Source organism: Lagopus muta, chromosome 1 (assembly GCF_023343835.1).
Source record: "Lagopus muta isolate bLagMut1 chromosome 1, bLagMut1 primary, whole genome shotgun sequence".
In the NCBI taxonomy this organism is placed as follows: Eukaryota; Metazoa; Chordata; class Aves; order Galliformes; family Phasianidae; genus Lagopus; species Lagopus muta.
The window spans coordinates 103,998,634-104,019,025 of record NC_064433.1 but is presented as its reverse complement, the minus strand read 5'-3'; the positions used below and the strand labels follow the sequence as shown (position 1 = coordinate 104,019,025).

The window sequence follows — 20,392 nt, the reverse complement described above, 5'->3', positions numbered from 1 at the left end:
ACAAACAGCCCTGCTCTGGGATTCTGCTTTGTCCCAGTTCCATTACTATGGATGTACAGTAAAGACAGCAGATGTGGACCCTCAAATAATCCTCCCATTTCAGCAAGGAGTGCTGGTTCAGACAAGAAATGCCTAATGCATCTGCTAGAACAGGTGAGGCATGGTTCTGAAAGCATCAGTTCCACTTGTTTTCAAATGGCAGAACTTGTTTCAGTTCTGGGGAAAGAATCAGACACATTCTCATCTAAATCCATGCCTTAAGATTTGGGCTGTGTGTTACTGGAGTTAAAGTATCCCCAGAAAACCAGGGGCTCTGTTACATATCCCCATTTTTCTCTGAGTTGTACTAAAAATACATTAAATTACAATTGTTTAGCAATGTTTCTGCACACAAAATTATCTTGGCTACATATATAATAGCATCATCCAGTACACATTTTTTTGGCAGCTTTATGTTCTTCAGCACTCTCACTGCCCATGCACATGTTTTTTCACATGGGGTCTGCCCCATTGCTGCCAACTTGATTCCTTACTCCTTTGCACATGTTTACTGTGTCCTCATTCTCCCAAACACAAGAAAAAGAGATCGTGCTGCTTCTGTGAGCCTGCACATGGAAGTCTGAGCAAGGTCTGCTGTGAGGGCTGAGGCAGAGCTTTGCTGAAGCAAGCATGTGCAGATTTCATAGGATCATAGAACTGTTTGAGTTACAAGGGACCCTTAAAGGTGATCTGGTCCAACCTCCCTGCAGTGAACAGTAGCATCCACAGCTCCATCAGGTACTCAGAGCCCCATCCAGCCTGACCTTGAGTGTCTCCAGTGACAGGGCATCCACCACCTCTCTGGGCAACCTGTGCCAGCTCCTCACCACCCTCTGAGGAAAAAAATTTTCCTTATATCTCATCTAAATTTTCCCTCTTTTAGTTAGATGGGCTCTATAAAGCCTGTGCAGCATGTACTCATGAACAACAACACATAGCTGTGTAAAGGCTGAGGTTACCTTTCCCACCTGCGTGATGAGGGAGAAGGAGGCTGTTGTTTCTCCCCTTCTCTCTTCTTCAAGAGTATGTGAGAAAACAGCTGTGTGCATTAAAATGCTGGCTGCAACACTCACCATGCTGATGTTTTCATAAATAAAAGCTGCTTTTTTAACTTGCAGTTTTGCTGTGTGCTTAATTAATTAAATAACATGGTTTATATTGTGTGATTATTACGAAGGTAAGCCTTAAACCCATCAGCAAAAAGCCTGAAGTTGTTACCCATGCCCATGGGATTCAAAGTGAAATTTATTTAATCCATAAACCATAACAAATTGCTGGCCTCAGCAGGGATGGGAGAGTTAAGCACATCAATAGGACATTTTCTGTTGGGATAGCTGACTCCTCTGCTCAGAAGGCACACTGTGAAATGGACTCTTTTCCTCAGCCAAAAGAATTCTGCACCAGTCATAGAATCATAGAATCACAGAATGGCCTGGGTTGAAAAGGACCACAATGATCATCCAGTTTCAACCCCCTGCTGTGTGCAGGGTCTCCAACCAGCAGACCAGGCTGCCCAGAGCCACATCCAGCCTGGCCTTGAATGCCTCCAGGGATGGGGCATCCACAGCCTCCTTGGGCAACCTGTTCCAGTGCCTCACCACCTCTGTGTGAAAAACTTCCTCCTAATATCTAACCTAAACCTCCCCTGTCTCAGTTTAAAACCATTCCCCCTTGTCCTGTCACTATCCACCCTTTTTAAACAGCCGTGCCCCTCCTGCTTTTATGCTCCCTTCAAGTATTGGAAGGCCACAATGAGGTCTCCCTGGAGCCTTCTCCAAGCTAAACAAGCCCAGTCCCTCAACTTTTCCTCGTAGGAAAGGTGTTTGCTCCTTGGAAAGTGACAATCAATAAATGTAAGAAGAATCATTGTAGAGAAATGTCAGCAAGTTTCCTGATGGAAGTGGCAGTGTTGAAGATGTTTCTGGTGGTACAGATGTAGGATGAGTTGTCACGGAGGGTAACCTCTTGTTCCCCATGCAGAAGCTTGTGCAGGGCAGGCTGATGAACACACTGCAGGCCCCAAACTGCAAAGCTGGCCTTAGAATGTGTCAGGTGCTTTCTGGAATAACACTTAGGTCCATGTAAGGTGGAAAAGGTTTTTTCATCCCAGATCCCAGATCTGTCTATCTATCCAACCATTGGTCTCTTGCAAATGAGATCTGAACCTTCCTGCTGCTTCTGACAAAAGAAGGTCTCTAAAATCCCAAATTCCCACAGGTCTCACTGGTCAGGTAGAGAAGGAAACACAATGCAACTCAGTGAGGCACGCTGGAAATGCAGGCACAAGATCATGGTTGTGGCAAATTGGGAAGAGGTTGCCCTGGAGCAGGTAGAGATGGGGGGGGGGGGATGGTACTGTGTTGTCTAAGAACCAACCCCATGATGTTTTGTTCTGTGAAGGACTGAAGCTATTTTGAAATAAAGCCTCTGGTGGCTTTCCTTGTCTTTGTTTTAGATTGTGTATTATTTGTTGTACCAAGGGACATGGTTTACTGGCAAAATGTTGGTGGCAGGTGGACAGTTGGACTGGGTGATTTTGGAGGTCTTTTCCAACCTTGGTGATTCTATGACTCTACAATTTTATCTTTACAGGTAGCAGGAAATACAGTGAATTTGGGGATTTTTACATTTGTTAGGAATGCAATTCCTACAAACATGAATTTAAAAGTTTCTTCAAGATGACAAAAATGCAATAGTCCTTTTTTTAGAGTGTTAACCAGAATTTTGAAACAGGGTTAGCACCTTGCCTTTAACCAATACACCTCTTCTTGTTTCTTCTCTCTCAGGTATTTCACTGCCCGGCATCAGCAGCCACGCTGCAAGGAGGTTCAGATGAACTCCAAGTTATATTTTAGGCTCAGCCTCAACACCCTTTGTTTCTAACAGCAGCTAATTGCTTGTAACTAAATAATAGAAGGCATCATATTATGAGCTTCATTTGATGCTAAATATTTAAAGGACTCAAACTGATGTAACCCAGCTTCGCCCTACACACATCTGCAAGCCATCTTCATGAAAGACAAGTACGTGTAATGCACATAAGTCCCAGGAAACACATGCTGATGTCTGTGTCTTAGGAATGAGTGTTCAAGAAGGTCGTTTGATAGAAACCTGCTGCAAAAGTGGTGATGCAGTGGCACAGGCTGCCCAGGGAGGTGGTGCAGTCACCGTCCCTGAGGTGTTCAGGAGCCGTGTGGATGTGGCACTGAGGGACGTGGGCAGTGCGCGTGGGGGGGGTGGGCTGGTGGTTGGACTGGGGGATCTGAGAGGTCTTTGCCAACCTTAACGATTCTGTTCTATGATTCAGATCGCACATTCCTTCCCCTCCAAGGAGATGAGCAGTGAGCCATCTCCCAGTTTGCTCCTATACCGTTCCTACAAGAGGCCACCTTGGATGCAGATCGGGAGGTAGGGAGCTTGCTGAAAGGCAGTGGGAGGCACAACCAAAGAATGATTTTGCCACATGGTTGTATTTCTCCACACAAGTGATTTATGGCTCTTGTTTTGCAGAGCTGTGATAACTTTTTAATAGGAAACACAGGCAGTGTGCACCTTGTGGTTTCATTGTGCTCTGGAAGGTATGTGGGGGAGAACAAAAGGGGAAGTGCATAGAGTGCTAAACAAGCAGGGAGGAGGCAGGCAAGTTTGGAATTACTTTACACAAAAATAGCTTCCCTGAAATTTCTGTTTGCTCCTTGATAAGCAAAGCCTGGAAGTGTATCGGCCAGATATGTGCCCAGGCTGGCATTAGCAAAACCTCTTACTGGTGTACTGCGGCTTAGAAGTTGCCTAGACCTGACTCCATCATTTTGCAGTTACACAGATGGATTTTGTCGCAAATGTCAAGTGATGTAAAGTACAAACTCTTCAAGTGCTTCACCACTGGTTCTCTGTTTCCACTGGGTTCTGGGCATAAATAGCACCTCAAAAGGCACCCATAAGCTCCAGTACTTTCACCTTGCACCCAAAAGCTCAGCTGTGCTCTCTTTCCCGCAGGGCATGACATGAAACGTAAGGCCTATTTTCAGATCTACCTAACAGGTTCTTCATGGGCTTGGTGCCAAGCCTACCGCAAACACTTGAAAGAGAACCTCAGCCAATTGAGGACGTCCTCAGATCTGCTGCTCTATGAAACAGATTTTTAAAAAGGTAAAAAGGTAAGAGGAGGAAGAAACAGCACTGATAGGAACTGTGACACCAACAAGAATAGAAATGCTCCAGCTGAAGCTGTCTGTTTGCATGGGCGTGCTGAACTTGGTGAAGGGACCCATGAAACCAGCCCCTACAACTGGAACGGTTTACTCCAGAAGTGCAGAAGGATGACCAGCAAATTCCTCTGCTTGAATCAGTGTGAATTCTTATCTGTGAGACTCGCCTGGCTGCCTAGGAGCTCGGTTTTCTTCTGAGGAGGCCAACTCTAATTCCCTCTCTCATAACTGAGAGTGGCAAGGCACTGCTGGGGAGTGATTCACTTCCCTATTTCAAATCTCTGTTTTAAGGAAGGGAGAACTAGAGATGTCTATCTGCCTGCACTGGTGACAAATGGAGCTTGGATAACCAATAAGATGCATTACATGAAAAGTGCTCATGTAAAGCAAGGGAAATCCAACCCTGTGCAACCCAGGGCTTGTAGGCAAGTTACTGGTCCCTTGCAAAGGAACAGCCTTTGCTGAGTGAAGGTAAAGGTGCTGGTAATTCTCACCAACTCACTGTTCTGCTAGTTGTTTTGTACTCAGATGTTCCTTGCCACACAGTGACCTGGCAAACAAAGTCAGCACTCCATGGCAATCTTGTTCAAAAAGTACGTGTATTTAATAATGATAACAAATACATTTTTTCCCCTGGAATTTCCACTACTGTATTTCAAGAAGTCCCTTATGTGGCCACTGCAGTTTGACTGTACATAGCTACTGTCTAAGCTGGATACATGTTTATGTTTTAGCAGTGTAGTACTCATATATTCTCTATAAATATAATAAAAAGATTTAACATTTCTATTTTCATTCTGATTCTTACACATATTTACTGAGTTTTCACAAAAATACATGTCTCTTTCCTACCTCCCCCATCCTCTTATTGGGTTCCAAATAAACCTGAGTTTGTAGTTCAAGTCAGTACCTGCTATCTGTTGGGGTGCACAGGTCTGATGCACACACGTGGCGGTGTTGCCATTGTTCTTGCTCACCAGCTTTGCAGCACAAATACATTCTTGGTGTGAAGGAAAAGAAAACACTTCAATGTTTTTAAACCAAAGGAAGAGCTACAATGGACCCCAGGGATACACGGGTGTTCTGTACCAACAGAAGATGGCATTTTTCCATATAAAAATGAGCCACCGTATTTCAGGCCTTTGTTAATATGCTGAGATTTCCATGCATATCATTTTACAACTGGCTTATGACCAAAGTGGTGCCTTCACCACACTGAGGCATATGGCCAAAAGCATTCAGACACTCCTGCACTGAATGATGGGCAGCTTCAAGGCTGTGGTGAAGCACCCTTCTGTGGGGATGAGAAGGAAGCCCTGGGCAGTCACATGCTGCTGGGTTTGCCAGCAAGCACTCAGAGTACTCAACGGTCCCAATTATCTGTTCTGTCATCATCTGAATGGGTGACCTTTTTTTTCCCAGCAGATTTTGATGATGGCCTAAGCTATACTGAGAACTGGGAATGTCTGCTGAGCTGTGGGCTCTGTCAGGGACCTTTCCACCTGCCTGTGGTGGCCCTTCTCCACTTCATGAAACTGGATGGAAGGTTTGTCAAAGAAAGGAAACTCCTCACATTCGTACAGAAACTGAAGAAATGGGACCCCAAATCATTTGCAGTAACACTGGTAAAAAAAAAAGGGCTTGGGTTCCTACTGATGAAATTTAGGAACTATAAGTGAGATATTAGGAAGACATTTTTTCCTCAGAGGGCGGTGAGGCACAGCTGCCCAGAGAAGCTGTGGTGCCCCATCCCTGGAGGTGTGCTCAAGGCCAGGTTGGATGGAGCCCTAGGCAGCCTGAGCTGGTGGGGGGCAGCCCTGCTCACGGCAGGGGTTGGGGTTGGGTGGGCTTTGAGATCCTCTCAAACCCAAACCATTCTGTGATTCTGTGATTCTATGACAATCTGATGCAAAATCCCTCTGTTTGCCAGCAGCCCCAGTAGCAGGGCAATGCTTCTGCTGCCTTGTTTGCAGAACAACATGAAGTGGGTGGGCGGCAATGGGGCACCTATGGGGGAACCAGATCAGTACGAGCTTTGCTGAGATGTCCCATATACACAAACACATATGCAAGCACAGTACACACAATACAAAAGTGTAGTCTTTGGCTAAATCTTCTAATTTATAGGAAACGGTGTGAACACAAAAACAGAACCAAAAATGTTGCCAGCCTCTCAGATCATTTACTTAGAAAAACATGACCAGTATGCAGAACATGTTGCTTTTTAAGAAACTTAATCTTCACAGCTCATAACAATACCAAATTTTTGGTAACCACCACATAACCGATCTTGTAGTATAAAACGGCACTGGTTTGTGTGTCCTTTATGAGTCTCTTCAACTCACTGCAGTCTCTCAGAAAAGCCTTCAGGTGCTGTGTAGCTGTAACAGGGGCTAACACAAACCTGCACACAGGAGTGGAAATAGTACAGCTACAAAAATTGGAGGTGACCGGATTGTCTAAAGACAGCATGTGGTAATGGGGATCACTGACTAAAGCATCCACTTGTAAACCCATGACATGAAAGGAACAGGCCTTCAGTGCAGTTGTCTTGTGATGAGCCTTGTTTTTGAATAATCATGTTCCTTCTGAATGACATGATTAAACTATCATTTTCCTTAGGAACAAATGATGCCATTACTAGCTACTTTATGTAATAAACAGTAAGATCTGGTTTGACTTTCATTAGTATCACTTTTTCTGAATGTTTAGATCGCGCATGTCTTGATTCAAGCTTCTACAAACTTCATCTCCCTGGCAGTGCATTTTAGCAAGTTGATTTTGGAAACAGCATCTTGAGTTCTTCCCCTTGAATGATGCTTGTAACAGAACAGCGTACTGCCTGGCACAGGCAGAAGGAGCACAGATAGCCTTACCATGGCCCCAGCTGGGACCAACACTCACAGCACCACACCGATCACCTTGCTGAATCACATTGGTAATGCTCGTTGCTCTTCCAATTAACTTTACTACAATACAAAATTTTGAACAGTGAAAATACATGTTGACAGGGCTTTTTCAAGACATGTTTTACTGTACAGTCTGATACCTAATGCTAATATTTCTTAACAGCACAAGCAGAGCACTCTTCTTTTCACTTTAATACATAGGACAACCCCTTCCTTACAAGTGGACCTCCTATTTTCTACATTGGACCACTGAACTGTGTTATGCAGAGATGGTGACATGCCTGTGGCTTTCCCTTCTTTTTAAAAATAAAAAAGGCTGGGTTGCAGACAACAGAAATACAAATCCTGGCGTGCCAGATTAACACTGGCCACTGACAGCATCTGCACTGAACGTGATCTGCGTGGGGCTCATCTGTTGCAGCTGAGGCATCCGTGCTTCCAGCGGTTTGTCGCCCACCGACTGCATTGCCTGGTTCCTCTTCCGCAGCATCTGTCCAATCCCCATCATGGGGAACCTGCCCCTGCTTTTAACACAGTTGGGGCTGCCCAACGGGTTGTTGGAAACCAGCTGAGTAGAGGACACAGCTTCTTCCTTGGTGGGATATGCTTTTTCTTCGTATGTAAAAGAGACCTGGTTGGGGTGGATGGGGGATGTACTTCCTGGCTGAAAAAGCGGGGACAGTGTCCTTTCACTCGAGCTTTTGGAAGGAAAATTCATCGGTGAGCCTAAAATCTTGTACTGGTGGGAGGGGGAGACCTGGTCTGTTTGGTCCTCTCTGTCAACGGACTCGAAGGAGTGCACAATGTTCAGGATGAGGGGAGAGTCCTTGGCCCGGCTCCCGCCCCGCACCGGCTCCTGCTGTGGGGACTCCTGCCTCTTCAGGAGCCGGGGGGTCCTGGGCAGCGGCTGCTGGGCCTCCAGGTATTCCAGGGAGCTGGAGGTGATGCAGCCAGCCTTGGTGGCCAAGGGCTCGTGGAAGGGGCTCAGCCCACTGGTGGAGTCTGAAAGCAACCAGAAAAGGAACCAGAAGAGCAAATGGCATTCAGTAGCATCACCTTCTCTGCCTCGTGGCAGACATTACCTTTCACAGACTGCATAACAGCATGACACATGTACCAGCTCAAGCAAGTGGTCTCGGGGATGCACACAACACAACATCAAAGAACCTGATTCCTTGACCCCATTTGATACTTACACTGCTGATCACGAGTAACTTATCTGCCGCCTTCCTCAAATGCAGGAAGAGCATTTAAAGTGAGTAAGACAAGGACATGAAATAGGAAACCATGGATGTTTTCAGCTGTTGTATTAATCATATCCTCTAAGGCAATGTCTGAGAAATCTCACATTTCTTTGGGTAGTTTTAGATGGGTCTGTGCACTGTACTCCCTGACACACCTACAAACATAGGGGACAACAGGGAGTTAATTCCTCATGTCTCTACTTGCGTTTTGGAATAAAATCTGTTCTTGGTTTCACACATGTAAATATGGAGTAACTGCATTGGCTAGATTCAGGCTGTTACAGTTGGAACAGATTTGCTGCACTGACTTCAGCAACAATCTTCCCTGAGCAAGGACTGAATATAAATGGAACAATCTTTTCAGGATTTGGCCCAATAATACAAAACAGCCCATGGAGAAGATCTGTTCAGTTTCTACAGAATGTTGGCACTCACTCACGCCAAGCTAGTTGCAAGAAAAAAAGTACATTTTGCTGCGTTTAGGAAACGCTAGCCAAGCAGCCTGCTTTGTTAGAATGCTCCTAACTGAAAGAAGAGTGGACTGGCAGCTTATCTCTGTCTGTGACTTCTCCTGGTCTCAAACTATATAAAAGGGATAGAAAATAATGCAAGACTTTGGACATCAGGTAATAGCCACAAATCTCACGTGTATTTCTTTCCAAAGGGATGGTCTTGGCAGAGGTTGAGGTCTAAATGGTTGTATAGGATGAAATCACTTGCATTGAGAGCTGCTTGGGAAAAGCAGATAGGGTTTAATCTGACTTATTTATTTCCAAAACTGGCCAAAATCACTTGACCACTTGAGGAAACAAGTGCCAAAACACAATTTCCATAAGCAGAGATATGCTTTAGTTGAGATCTGAATGATTTTCGGATTTCAGTTCAAAAAAGCAAGTAGAAGCCAAGGAGAAAAAATCAACTGCTTATTGTCCCCCTGTGCCTCTAAACAGCCTCCTGGCACCATATTCAGCATTTCAAGTCACCAAATTTCTCTGCATGGCTCTGTAGTTACCTCCCTTGATCAACAGCTATGTCCCCTTCCTGCTCCCCACTGCATTTCCCTAGCCACATGCTCCCTATTTTCCCCACTGGCTGCTCTTCTCCACACCTCCTTAACCCTGTCATCCTTGGAGCAGGTCCCATCCAGCTCTCCCCAGGCCACCTCCTCCCCTGCATCAGGAATGCTTTTCTCCCCAACGGCTGTCTCATTGTTTCCCTTTTCTATTAATGCTCTTCCTCTTCTTTTCACTGCCAGTGGTCAGTATTCCCCTCTGCATTTCCTTTTGCCTGCCCACCTCCCCTTTCTCCACTACCAGCTGCTTGCCACCGCTTCTCCCCAGAGGCCAGCACTGATATGGGGTGACTGCTGATGCTTTTGAAGTGCCAATGTGCCAGCTGCCATGGTTTCCCTAGGATGTCATGTTCAATGTTTGATTACACGATTCCATCCTCTTTCACATAACCACATCCAGAGCAGGCAGCAAACACGAGGACTATTTACACACAACCACACCCCACACACGACGTTGACACTACACGGGCCCATGCTAGCACAGGCACAGGAAGGCTCATGCCCATAGACAGACCAACACTTCTCCCACTGACCTTTCTCAGCACCTCCAGCCTTGGTAGCTTTTCGGTCCCTCAGCAGAGCCTTGGTGTTCTGTATCTGTGAGATAAGACAGGAAGAAGGCTGTCTATATGAAACTGGACTTTTCTCAGTTTTCTTTGGGAGCTGACGGTGAAGAATTTCCCCTTTCTTTTCTTGTTTTCTGAGTTTTTTGTCCTTTAGGTTGTAAAACAAACAAGAACAATCTGGTTTACTGAAGGAAATTGAAATGTCCTAAACCCCCCAGAGATACACTGCTTACTGAAGCTGGATTAAAAACAAAATATTTACAAGGAATTTATCCTGACTACTCAAAATAACTGCATCTTCCAAGTCATATTTTCCTCTGATCTGTTTGACATGATCAGAAAATCAAGCCTGTCTTCAGAGACCTTTTGTGCTAGGATACATTGTTCAAGCAAATACACAAAGATTTATGATCTTTCAGATTTGAAATTTGCCTGCCCATTTAAACACACACACAAAAGAACTGTCTTTGATTTCTGTTTATTGCACTTCCTCGAGCATTTCCAAAGGTGATCTGGAGAACTTTAATGTATTTTAAACTCTTCGAGTCACTCATCTTCTGTCTGCACAGTATCCTGAGGAACGCGGCCTTTGCTGCACATCCCCGAGCTCTGATTCTCTGTGTGTATAATTCTGTAATTCAGCGGCCTCTTCTCCCACATAACAATAATAGGATCAGAAGTGACAGTCTCAAGTTGTGCCAGGGAGGTTAATATTGGATATTAGGAACAATTTCTTCTCAGCAAGAGCAGTGAGGCAGTGGCACAGGCTGCCCAGGGAGGTGGTGCAGTCACCGTCCCCGAGGTGTTCAGGAGCCGTGTGGATGTGGCACTGAGGGATATGTCTACAGCAGTCACAGGCATGGGTTGATGGTTGGACTGAATCACATTAGTGGTCTTCCAACCTTAGTGATTCTGTGGGGTTGTTTTCTTAGATGGGCATCTGTGTGATGGAAAGCAATGTGTATGCATGTGGGACAGAGGGAAAGAATGCAGAAGACAATTTTTTTTTTTTTTTGTCCACTAAACAACTCAGGAAACATGTTAAGACACATAAAAGGAAAATAATAAAGCAGAACTCTTCTTGATCACATCAGGCCCTCCGCACAGATGGTGTTTGGCACTGCTGGGATCATTAATCTCTGAACTTTCAGAAGTCACAGAATCAGAATGAAGACCTTCAGGAACATGTTCCCATTTTAAGTTTTATTACAGAAGATGTGAGGTGACATAGGAGAGAGAGAACCAGGGACATCTCTGGGAGCCCCTCACTGCCTTCTTCCTCTCAGTGTACTATCACAGATTCATTGTTCCCCAGCCTTCTCTCCATTCATCCCTTATTTCCTCAAACTGCTTTTCCCTCAGCCAACTATGGCTGGCTAACTCTTACACAGAATAAAATAACACTTTCTGGATCTGGATCAGCCATCGCTTTCCTTGTGCTACACCTCCTGATCAGCCTGATCCCTTCCCCCTTGCTTTTACAGGCTGTGGCCATCTCAGTGACAGAACATTTATTCCTCTCTGCCTGTGCTGTGCTTGAAATAACACCACACCTGACCAGGAGCACAGTCACTATTGATGTTGATGAAATAATAACAACAGTAATAACAACAATAGCAGCAATAATAATAATGCTGTGTGAATAACGGACTACAACAATGAAGTCAGCGGGAGCTCCGCATTTAATTTGGAGCTCACCAAACTATTTTTTCTCCCAAGGCTGCAAGACTCTGCTGCCAAGTTCAGCAGAGACTAGGTTCTACCACATATCTTTTTTTTTTAAAGTGGGTGAGACTGCAAAGTGGGTGACTACATAAAGCCTAAAGGGGTCCATTAAAATTGTTTAACAACTTTCTGCTATTTGGGTAGGTGATCTGCATTTTGGTAGCTGCAGCATCTGTCAGCATGCAGGACACTGCAGCACTGCAATACTTTTAGCCTTTTTGCAAGTGCCAAGCCAGAACCGCTAACTGCTCTGCTCTGAAATATGCTGGAGAAGATATTTGTCTGGAGAAGAGGAGGCTGAGGGGAGACTTTATCACTCTCTACAACCACCTGAAAGGAGGCTGTGGCAAGGTGGGTGTCAGACTCTTCTCCCAGGTAGTAGCCATAAGATGAGAGGGAATGGCCTCAAGTTGTGCCAGAGGAGGTTCAGGTTGGATACTGCGAACAACTTCTCAGCAGAAGTGGGGAGGCAGTGGCACAGGCTGCCCAGGGAGGTGGTGCAGTCACCGTCCCTGGAGATGTTCAGGAGCCGTGTGGATGTGGCACTGAGGGATGTGGGCAGTGGGCATGGTAGGGTGGGATGATGGTTGGATTGGGTGACATCAGAGGTCTTTTCCAGCCTTAATCATTCTATGATTCTTTGTTCCACATGCCCATGACTTTGTTTTTACGCTGCTGTAATGTTTTACTAGCAGCCGCAGCACAGTTGTGTTGTACCATTGAAGCACTGATGAAAAAGCAAATTCAAACATCCGGCAATGAATTACTATATCCCAGAAGAATGCTGTAAATTATTTTTATTTTTTAAATTTACTAATATTCCTTCTCTTTGATGATCATTGTAGGACGGGGAACAATGAAAATCCTAAATTCCCAAGTTTCCACATGCTATTATATTTTAAGAAGGAAAGGAAGTGTTCCTTTGGGGGAGTTACAGAAGTTCACTCCTCACCGTGCTGTATGCAGCCACGCAATGGCATGCTGCTGCACAATGAAAGGGTTGTGCCGGTATGTTATACTTGAATAGGTTCAGCATTACATCAGCCTCTGCTATTTCCTGCCCTGACCTCGACCCTAAAATCCACACTAGTCCTAGCAATGGACTTGAAAGGAAGATAACAGGTATTTGCCTTGGCCATGCCTGATATTGTGATAGGATGACGATGTAAGTTCTTAAAATCACAAATTCCTCAAGCCTGAGCCCACCGGCTCGTCTAGGGAAAGCAGGAATCCTCAGCACTGGTCCCTGGGTTTGCTGCAGGAATGACTGCTCACCACCTGTGGCCTCTCCAGCAAAAAAAGACACTGCTCAACTGCCCCAGGCACTAAAGTAAGGCCAGCCTGCAAAGCCACCCAGATGCTTAGCCCTGAGAGAAACTCTCAGCACCTCAGACCTGGCACACCAGTGCTACCACCCAGTTTCGGACACTGAAGGTACAGGTGGGCTAGGCCTGTCCCCTGCCCATGTGCTACATTGCATGGCCCAGCAACAGCCTGTGCTGCTGGCAGCTGGTTGTGGCCCACCGAGCGTCCTCATTTCACATGACAGAGTGAGGCAGAAGAAACACAGTCAGCTGCTTCTGCCATGCCTGACCACCTCTCTCCTGGTATTGCCACGGCAACACAAAGCCATGCTGCCTTGGGGACATCTGTCTGGGAACCAGGTAAAGCCTCTGAGGTAAAGCCTCTGTTTTCAGGCTGGGCACAGAGGGTGGCAGGGGGACCATGATCACAGCTCACGAATCACTCCCAGCTTATGAATTCTGTCACCCTGAGCTCCAGCAGCACCTGCTGATCCCAACGGCACAATCCAGACACTTCCATCCATCCCCCTGACAGCATTTTAGCAGACATCTACCACAGCTGTAAGCAGCAGGAGCATCTCGGGGCTTGCATTCACCCAGGCATGCCGCTTTAACTGTCCTGGTGTTATACAATCCCCTCGTGTAAATACAGCTAACGCAATATCAACATGCTTTATATTCAGCTGTGCCCATGTAGAAAGAGATTATACTGTATCATTATCACAGTGTCTGCACTGAGATTGCATTAAGGTAACCATTTCAAGATAAAAAAGACACACCCTCATCCTCTAAATAGCTACTTTGGGACTAACTGTGAGCACAGGAGAGGCTCTGGAGAGAGCCTTCATCCCTAAGGATGCATACAAACAAAACTAGGGTCACTGAGTTGCACCATTACTAGTTATGCACACTAGCTCTGTGCAGGTGCTCATACAGGCCTTGCTGCAGACTCCCCTACATGCAGCATGGATACAGAAGCAGTAAGCCAGTGCCTGAATGCTATGCAGAGTACTCCTGGGGCTCTCGGGCACTGTGCAGCATCAGGATGCAGGATGCCTGCATCGCAACCTCTGGGGACCTGCCTGAGTTCTGAGAGGACATTTGCCTGCAGCAGTTTGAGGTAAACTGCCACAGAGCATTTTGAAATACAATATTCACTGAGTCTACCCACTGCTAATACATTTTAAGTAAGGTGGTTTCAATTTATGTGAGAAAAGAATGGTAAAAGTGCTTTGCCCTGATATTTCCATCTGGCTTGCGACTCAGCTGTTCTATTAAATTTGCAAGCAGTCTTTAAAATAAACAAAACCAGCCACGAAACAGATCTGTCCCTGCAATTAAATCATCAATCCAGCACTGAAGAGTAGCAAGCTCCTCCGGAACACTGCTACTCATGTTGTAAGATACAACTTGTATAGTTCACAACCGTTGTAACTTTAGTGCTTCACCAAGTAACAGCCAGAGAACAAAAATCCAGACAGGCAGACAGGAGAGGATTCCTTTAATATAAACTACCTCCTCTAATGTGCGCAAGAAGACTGGAGACAGACTGAACAGTAACCTGGTTCAATCTTTGCTCTGGCCAAGGGAAGTCCCTCACAAGACAGTGGGCTAGTTCTCAATCAGTTCTGCTGGGAAGCAAAAAATTCACTTGGGCAGAGTTTTGTGCTAATATAGTTTTACTGTTTCTAATAGTTAAGCCTGGGCTCTGCCAGGTCAGTGCACTCTGCTATGCAGATCTACACCAAACTATCCTGGAAGGTGAACCCTGGCAGTCACTCAGCTTTTTGCCCTGCACCACCAAGGTCTTTCAACTCAAGACAATGAAGATACGGTTTTCTAGAGCAAGTTGCAGCTCAGAAGGAAATTAAAGGGCCCCCTGAAGAAATTTTGTTTTACTTTGCTAAACAGAGGATTTCTTTTCCTCACGAAAGCTGAAAGTCATCTTGAAACTTCCACTCCAGGCGGCTGCTGTTTTTTCTTTCAAAAAGAAATTGAGAGAACTGTTCTGTGCGGATCTTTTTTTTTCCTCACAGTTCCAGAAACTCATTGTCTTAATTGCAACTGCTGGAGATCCTCAAATTCAGCCTGCTTTTCAAATACCTTAAGAAGCTTTAATGAGCTTTACCTCATAGGAGTCTTTATTTGCCTTGTACTTGTCAATCTGGTACAGCTGGTTCTTGTGGCAAATATTGTCCTGGAGTTCAGACTTCTGTTGAGAGAGGAGCACAGAAAATCAAAGTATGTAAGATAATTAGAGAAAACTGATGTTTAGCTACTGCTTAATGGACCATGTCCACTCTAGGCATTCAGTAGAGTCGCATCAACTTATGGAGATGATAAATATGATCCATTACGTTCTAAACATCATTGATGCCATCATTAAAACATACTTGTTATGAGAACTGAAAAGAGAGAAAACTGAGAAGCTGTTGTCAGAAGAAAAGGTAATCCGGGGTAATTTCTCAAAGGGAAAAAGCATTTCATAAAGAAAAAAACCCACCCTACTGACAATGTGATGTAGGAGCCCACAGACTCTTAGCTGTTTAAGACTTCTCGCCTGAACACAGACAGTTATGTGGAGAGGCCATGAGAAGAGGGAGTGCAGCTTGTCTTTGTGCACCTTGCCCATCCTAATACCTGAGCAAGTGTGATGCAAAACACAGCTAGGGAGTTCAGTTGCCCCAGATGTAGAAGAAAGGGTGGTGTGGCAAGGTGATTGCTCCCTTCAGCCACTCACAGAGCAGTTCCACAGCAGAGGGAAGGAAGCACAAGGTACTGCAGGCTCTCAGGGGTGCTCCCTTCAGGGATCTCAGCTAGGTGAGCTGGGCAGCTGTGCACCATTAGCACAGGCACTGAAGGGCATGGATTTTACGAAGAGCAATGCTAAAGAAGAGAGAAAAATGGTCTGGGAGAACATTTGCCAAGTCAAGTGGGCTAAACTGCATACATATACACTGACTGCACAACAGCCTATCCTGGGATGGCAAATTTATCACTAGTTTTCTATGGAGAACTAATGTACTTCTCTGGAAACACTTCTCACGAGATGTAAAGACTATAAGTAGTTATCTCAGTAACCTGGAGAATTATTATTTGAAATAATGCTTTTAGTTTGCAAGGAATACCTCCGTTTCATGGCTACTATGACAGAATTGGGAAAAAATAAACCAACATGGGTAATGCCTTAAGAAACTTTTAAGCATTTTTTACCCTCTCACCTGCTTGTCCAAAGAATCAACATCAAGCAGTACTTACTCTAAGGCTTGCCAGGTAGCGCTCCAGCTTCTTATTAAGAAGAAAGTAGATAGCAAGTGTGTGACTTGCCCTGTTTGAGAGCACAGTGTTGATGACATCGCTGTTCTTATAGCCAAGCTTCTCAGTCATATGGAGCAGCACGCTTTGGCTGAGGTCCTCCAAGTGGATTCTGCAGAAAGAAGAGAAGCAGAGCACATTGCTTCTACTGTCTTCCCAGCGACAGAGCCTTGTTAGCAACACTGGAGAAGGGATCTGGAAGGCTCAGTAGTGCAGCCATGAGTAGGTATGAAAAAGGCAGATTGCTAGGGAACCACACACAAGATGGAACATCCTGGCAGTTGAAAAAACAGAACTCTTCCTGCCAGTTCAAACTGACCTTATGAAGGGAAATAGCACTGTGATGCTCAGGATGTCTCACTTTGTTATTCTAGATGTGATCAATGGTGATGAAAACCATCACGAGAATCCGGCTGATTTTGAAGGAAAAGAGGCAAAATCTATCTTAGGTAGTGACATTTTGCTTTCTGAAATGATTCTTGTAACCAAACACCAGTGTTCAGCTCCATTCCTCATCTATTGCACAATATTCATGCACAAAATAGCTAAAGAACTTTACCACAGAGAAAGATGACATATAGGAAGGATTATTACAGCAGCTCTCAAAATGGTAAAGCTGCTATTATAATCATGTTGGTTAAAAGCAGAAATGCAATACAAGTTTATGGATGTGCTTTTCTGTAAAGTCTGTAACAGACTTAGCCAAGGTGAGAAATGCAGTACAGCAGCCTCTGAAATGGTAAATAACTTTTGCAGGCTATGTTAAAAACAGATTTTCCAGAGGACTCTTATTTAGGCATCTAAATGTGCTGGCCAGATTCCCAGATGTACCCATCAACTCCTATCCATCTCCAAAGAAATGCTGGATTTTGTTTGCTTTCTAAAAAATATTCCTTGCTTCCAACATCAAGCCTAATATTTGCCCAGGGCAACTCAGGGAAGCTTAAGTTATGAGCTATTATGTATATATAGAGAGAAAGGTATAACTACCTACGGTTCTCACCCATTCTCTGCTACACCCTTGTTCTGTACACCTTTGCCATGAGGAATGCCTGGTGTGCAGTCTGGGTCTGATATGAGAAGGACTTAGACGAGATGGAAAACAGAGTATGGAAAATCTCCAATTACTGTTTTCCTTTACTCAGCACTCTTATTAACACGCATTCTGCAGCTAAAGAATGCTTGGGTGGTTTTCTTAGAGTTCATAACCAAAACTCATCTTGGCCATTGCACAGTAAGGCATCTGGACAGCAAAAAAAATTTAAGCAATTTCTGCTTGAAGTGCTGAGCAAAACTGGAAATATTTGCTTGCCTTCAGGGAATTTCTTTAATAACAGCAAGCTTTTAAAAAGCCTGAGAGAACATTCTCCTGAAAATGTAGTTTCTGCTGTTATTCTACATTATCTCCATGCTTTCTCTTTTCCTACTATGTTCCTGTCTCAGTAACTATGGTTGTTACCTGAAATTGGTAGAAGAGGACTGCAAGAACAGAACATAGCTTCTTGTTTGTGATAGAAAGCATGATTCCTTGCAAATTAAGTAGTGGGTATTTCAGAACAATGTTGATATTATCTTACCCACATTTGCACACTAGCAGAAACTTGGACACCCTGCTGAGTCTGACCCCAGCAATACTTTCTGAACAAGTTTAAAAAGAGGCAAGCCAAGTCTTTGAATATTTCAAACTTTACTGTATTTTCCCTACAAGGCTTCAGTATGACAAATTCTAGGTAGGCCAATCTTGAGGAATAAACTAATTAAACTGTAGAAATATAATGTATGAAATATAATGTAGAAATAAATTAAAAATAAAAAAAAAAAGAAGGTAAAGAAGGATTCTGTATGGCTTTCATCCTTTACAGCTTCATTGACTTCATCATACAATTTGGGTTCTGACAGAACGAGTAGTTACTTTGCTCTTGTTTTCACATCAAACAACGAGAAAAAACAATGCAATGAGGAAAAAAAAGTAACAAATTTCTTTAATGGGAAAGGGTAGCAGCTCATTCTGCATTAATGAGCTGTTTAAAAGTGTTTGTAATGGGAAAGGAATACTATCATCACCCTATCTGCATAAATGCATGAACAAACATATGCCCTCTCTATAGTTCAGCTCTGTGTTTTCTTCTGTTCTTACATATGATTGCCTTTAGGAGAAAATGATTAATAGGCACTCCATAAGCACCGTGGCACAGCTATGGTATCCAGTAGAGGCCAGCCTCTCATGAGTCTATGACCTAACTGCACCAGTGAGCAAGCTCTGAAGTGGTACCTCCATCACAGCCTGACTAAGGCCTGATAACTGCAAGCTAACAACTCAAAAACAGAGGCATGAAAATGCACCTGCAAATGCAGAAGAATTCTGAAATCACATTCAAGCCGTATTTCTTTCTTTTTTCCTCTTCCTAGATAGAACACACTCAGCAAGAGAATTAAATTACCCATACAGCTCTCAGTTACACTTACATTCATTTAACAGATGCCACGTTTAGTAGATTGATTAGACTCATTATGGCAGTGATTTCATTAGCTTAACGACTCATTCAGTTTACACTTGTTTTCTCCTTCTTTACCATATAATGTTCATATGTAGAGTGCACTTCAGTACAGTCCAGTGCACCATGGAAACTCAGATTTCCATTTGTTGTACAAATTAACTCAATTGACCTTAAATTTCAGGCAGTAATGCTGAGATAATGAGTCTGCCTGTTCTCCGTCTTGCTCCCTGCAAAACAATCCTTCTTATGTGTCTGAGTATTGTGGTTGGCAATTCTGTCCAAGGCAGAGGGTTGGAACTAGATGACCTTTAAGGTCCCTTCCAACTCAAGCCATTCTATGTATGATTCTATGATCCCACTGCATGCAGTTAGCCTCACATATGCTTCAGTGGATGGATCTAGCGATATCACCCTTTGGATAACAAGTATCCAAACTGTTCAATGTCTCTCCAACCAGATTCTGTGAGTGAGAGACATCTTATTCTGCTCAGGTCAAAGAAATACATAGTCACAATCATTGTCCACAACACAATACTTGAAACACTAACTCTGGAAGGGAAATGCCTGCTGGTAAGCTACTGCACCGCAGTTCCCTGTGCATAGAAGGAAAAGTGTCTCTCAGCCCCACAGAGTTAGGTCCTCCAGTTCTTAAACATGTCCTATTCACCTGGATAGCAGTACCAGAGGGGAAAACAGGTGGGGAGGCACTTTTAACAGCAAAATTGCAATTTCAGATGAATGCTCAAGGCTGTCTGTACGTACGGTCTGAGCTTGCCTAGGCACTTAGACCTTCAGGGCATCAACACAGAAAGACGGCCTATTTGGTGAACAACAAATCACTTTGGAGTAGGGACAGTGGTTCTGACATTCAAAGAAAGACTGTCACACCCCTAGATGTATACTGTATCAGGATCTAGCACTTGAATAAATAGTAGGGTAGAAGTCAGGCTCTTCTCATAGTGATTTGCCTATTAGTGAGTTAGGACTGAAATTTTGGAGTACTATCAAATTTTAAGCTCCAAAATTAAGCTTCAAGTTGCTCTATCTGCCTCAGTGCTGGATTGTGTATTGGCCTGCAAGCTAGTAACTCCTACAACATCTTCTGCAGGTACAAGATTGTGTGTAAGACGCAGCGGAAAGGCTTTGATGCAGGAAGGAGGTTTTATCAGATCAAATATAGACATGCATTTCTAAGTGAGTTGCCTGAGGCTCCATTTACAGTCACAGGAGAGAAAGCAGAATCTCCTGGGCACAATGTCACTGCTGCAGAATCAAAGAGAAGTCAGACAAATCATTCTGTAAAAATTTTTCTCTGTTGACTATAATGAGAGCCCAGGTTGACTGGATCATGCGAAGACTCCATACTAAAGATGCTGAAAGTTAAGAAAGATTATTTCTGAAGTGGACCAGAAGTACTTTTCTTTCTTCCTTATTTTTCCTTAGATTGCAATTTGGTCTGGACATGAGATTTGTTATCTGTTTGCATTTAGTCCCACACTTAGTACAGCACAG

General features: G+C 44.2%; 1 protein-coding gene across 3 annotated transcripts in view; it reads right to left on the bottom strand.

Moving 5' to 3' along the window:
- Window positions 1–4,812: 4,812 nt before the first annotated feature.
- The window catches only part of HUNK (hormonally up-regulated Neu-associated kinase), a 57,973-nt gene continuing 42,393 nt past the window's right edge, over window positions 4,813–20,392 (bottom strand). The window contains exons 7-10 of one of the 3 annotated variants that reach the window (XM_048934153.1): window positions 16,326–16,494; window positions 15,196–15,279; window positions 10,006–10,186; window positions 4,813–8,158 (exon numbers count right to left, since the gene is read on the bottom strand). In XM_048934153.1, coding sequence (XP_048790110.1) covers window positions 7,515–8,158; window positions 10,006–10,186; window positions 15,196–15,279; window positions 16,326–16,494 — 1,078 coding nt within the window. In that variant the 3' untranslated portion in view covers window positions 4,813–7,514. The remainder of the gene's footprint in view (window positions 8,159–10,005; window positions 10,187–15,195; window positions 15,280–16,325; window positions 16,495–20,392) is intronic. The other 2 variants (XM_048934152.1, XM_048934154.1) reach the window with 2 other exon arrangements.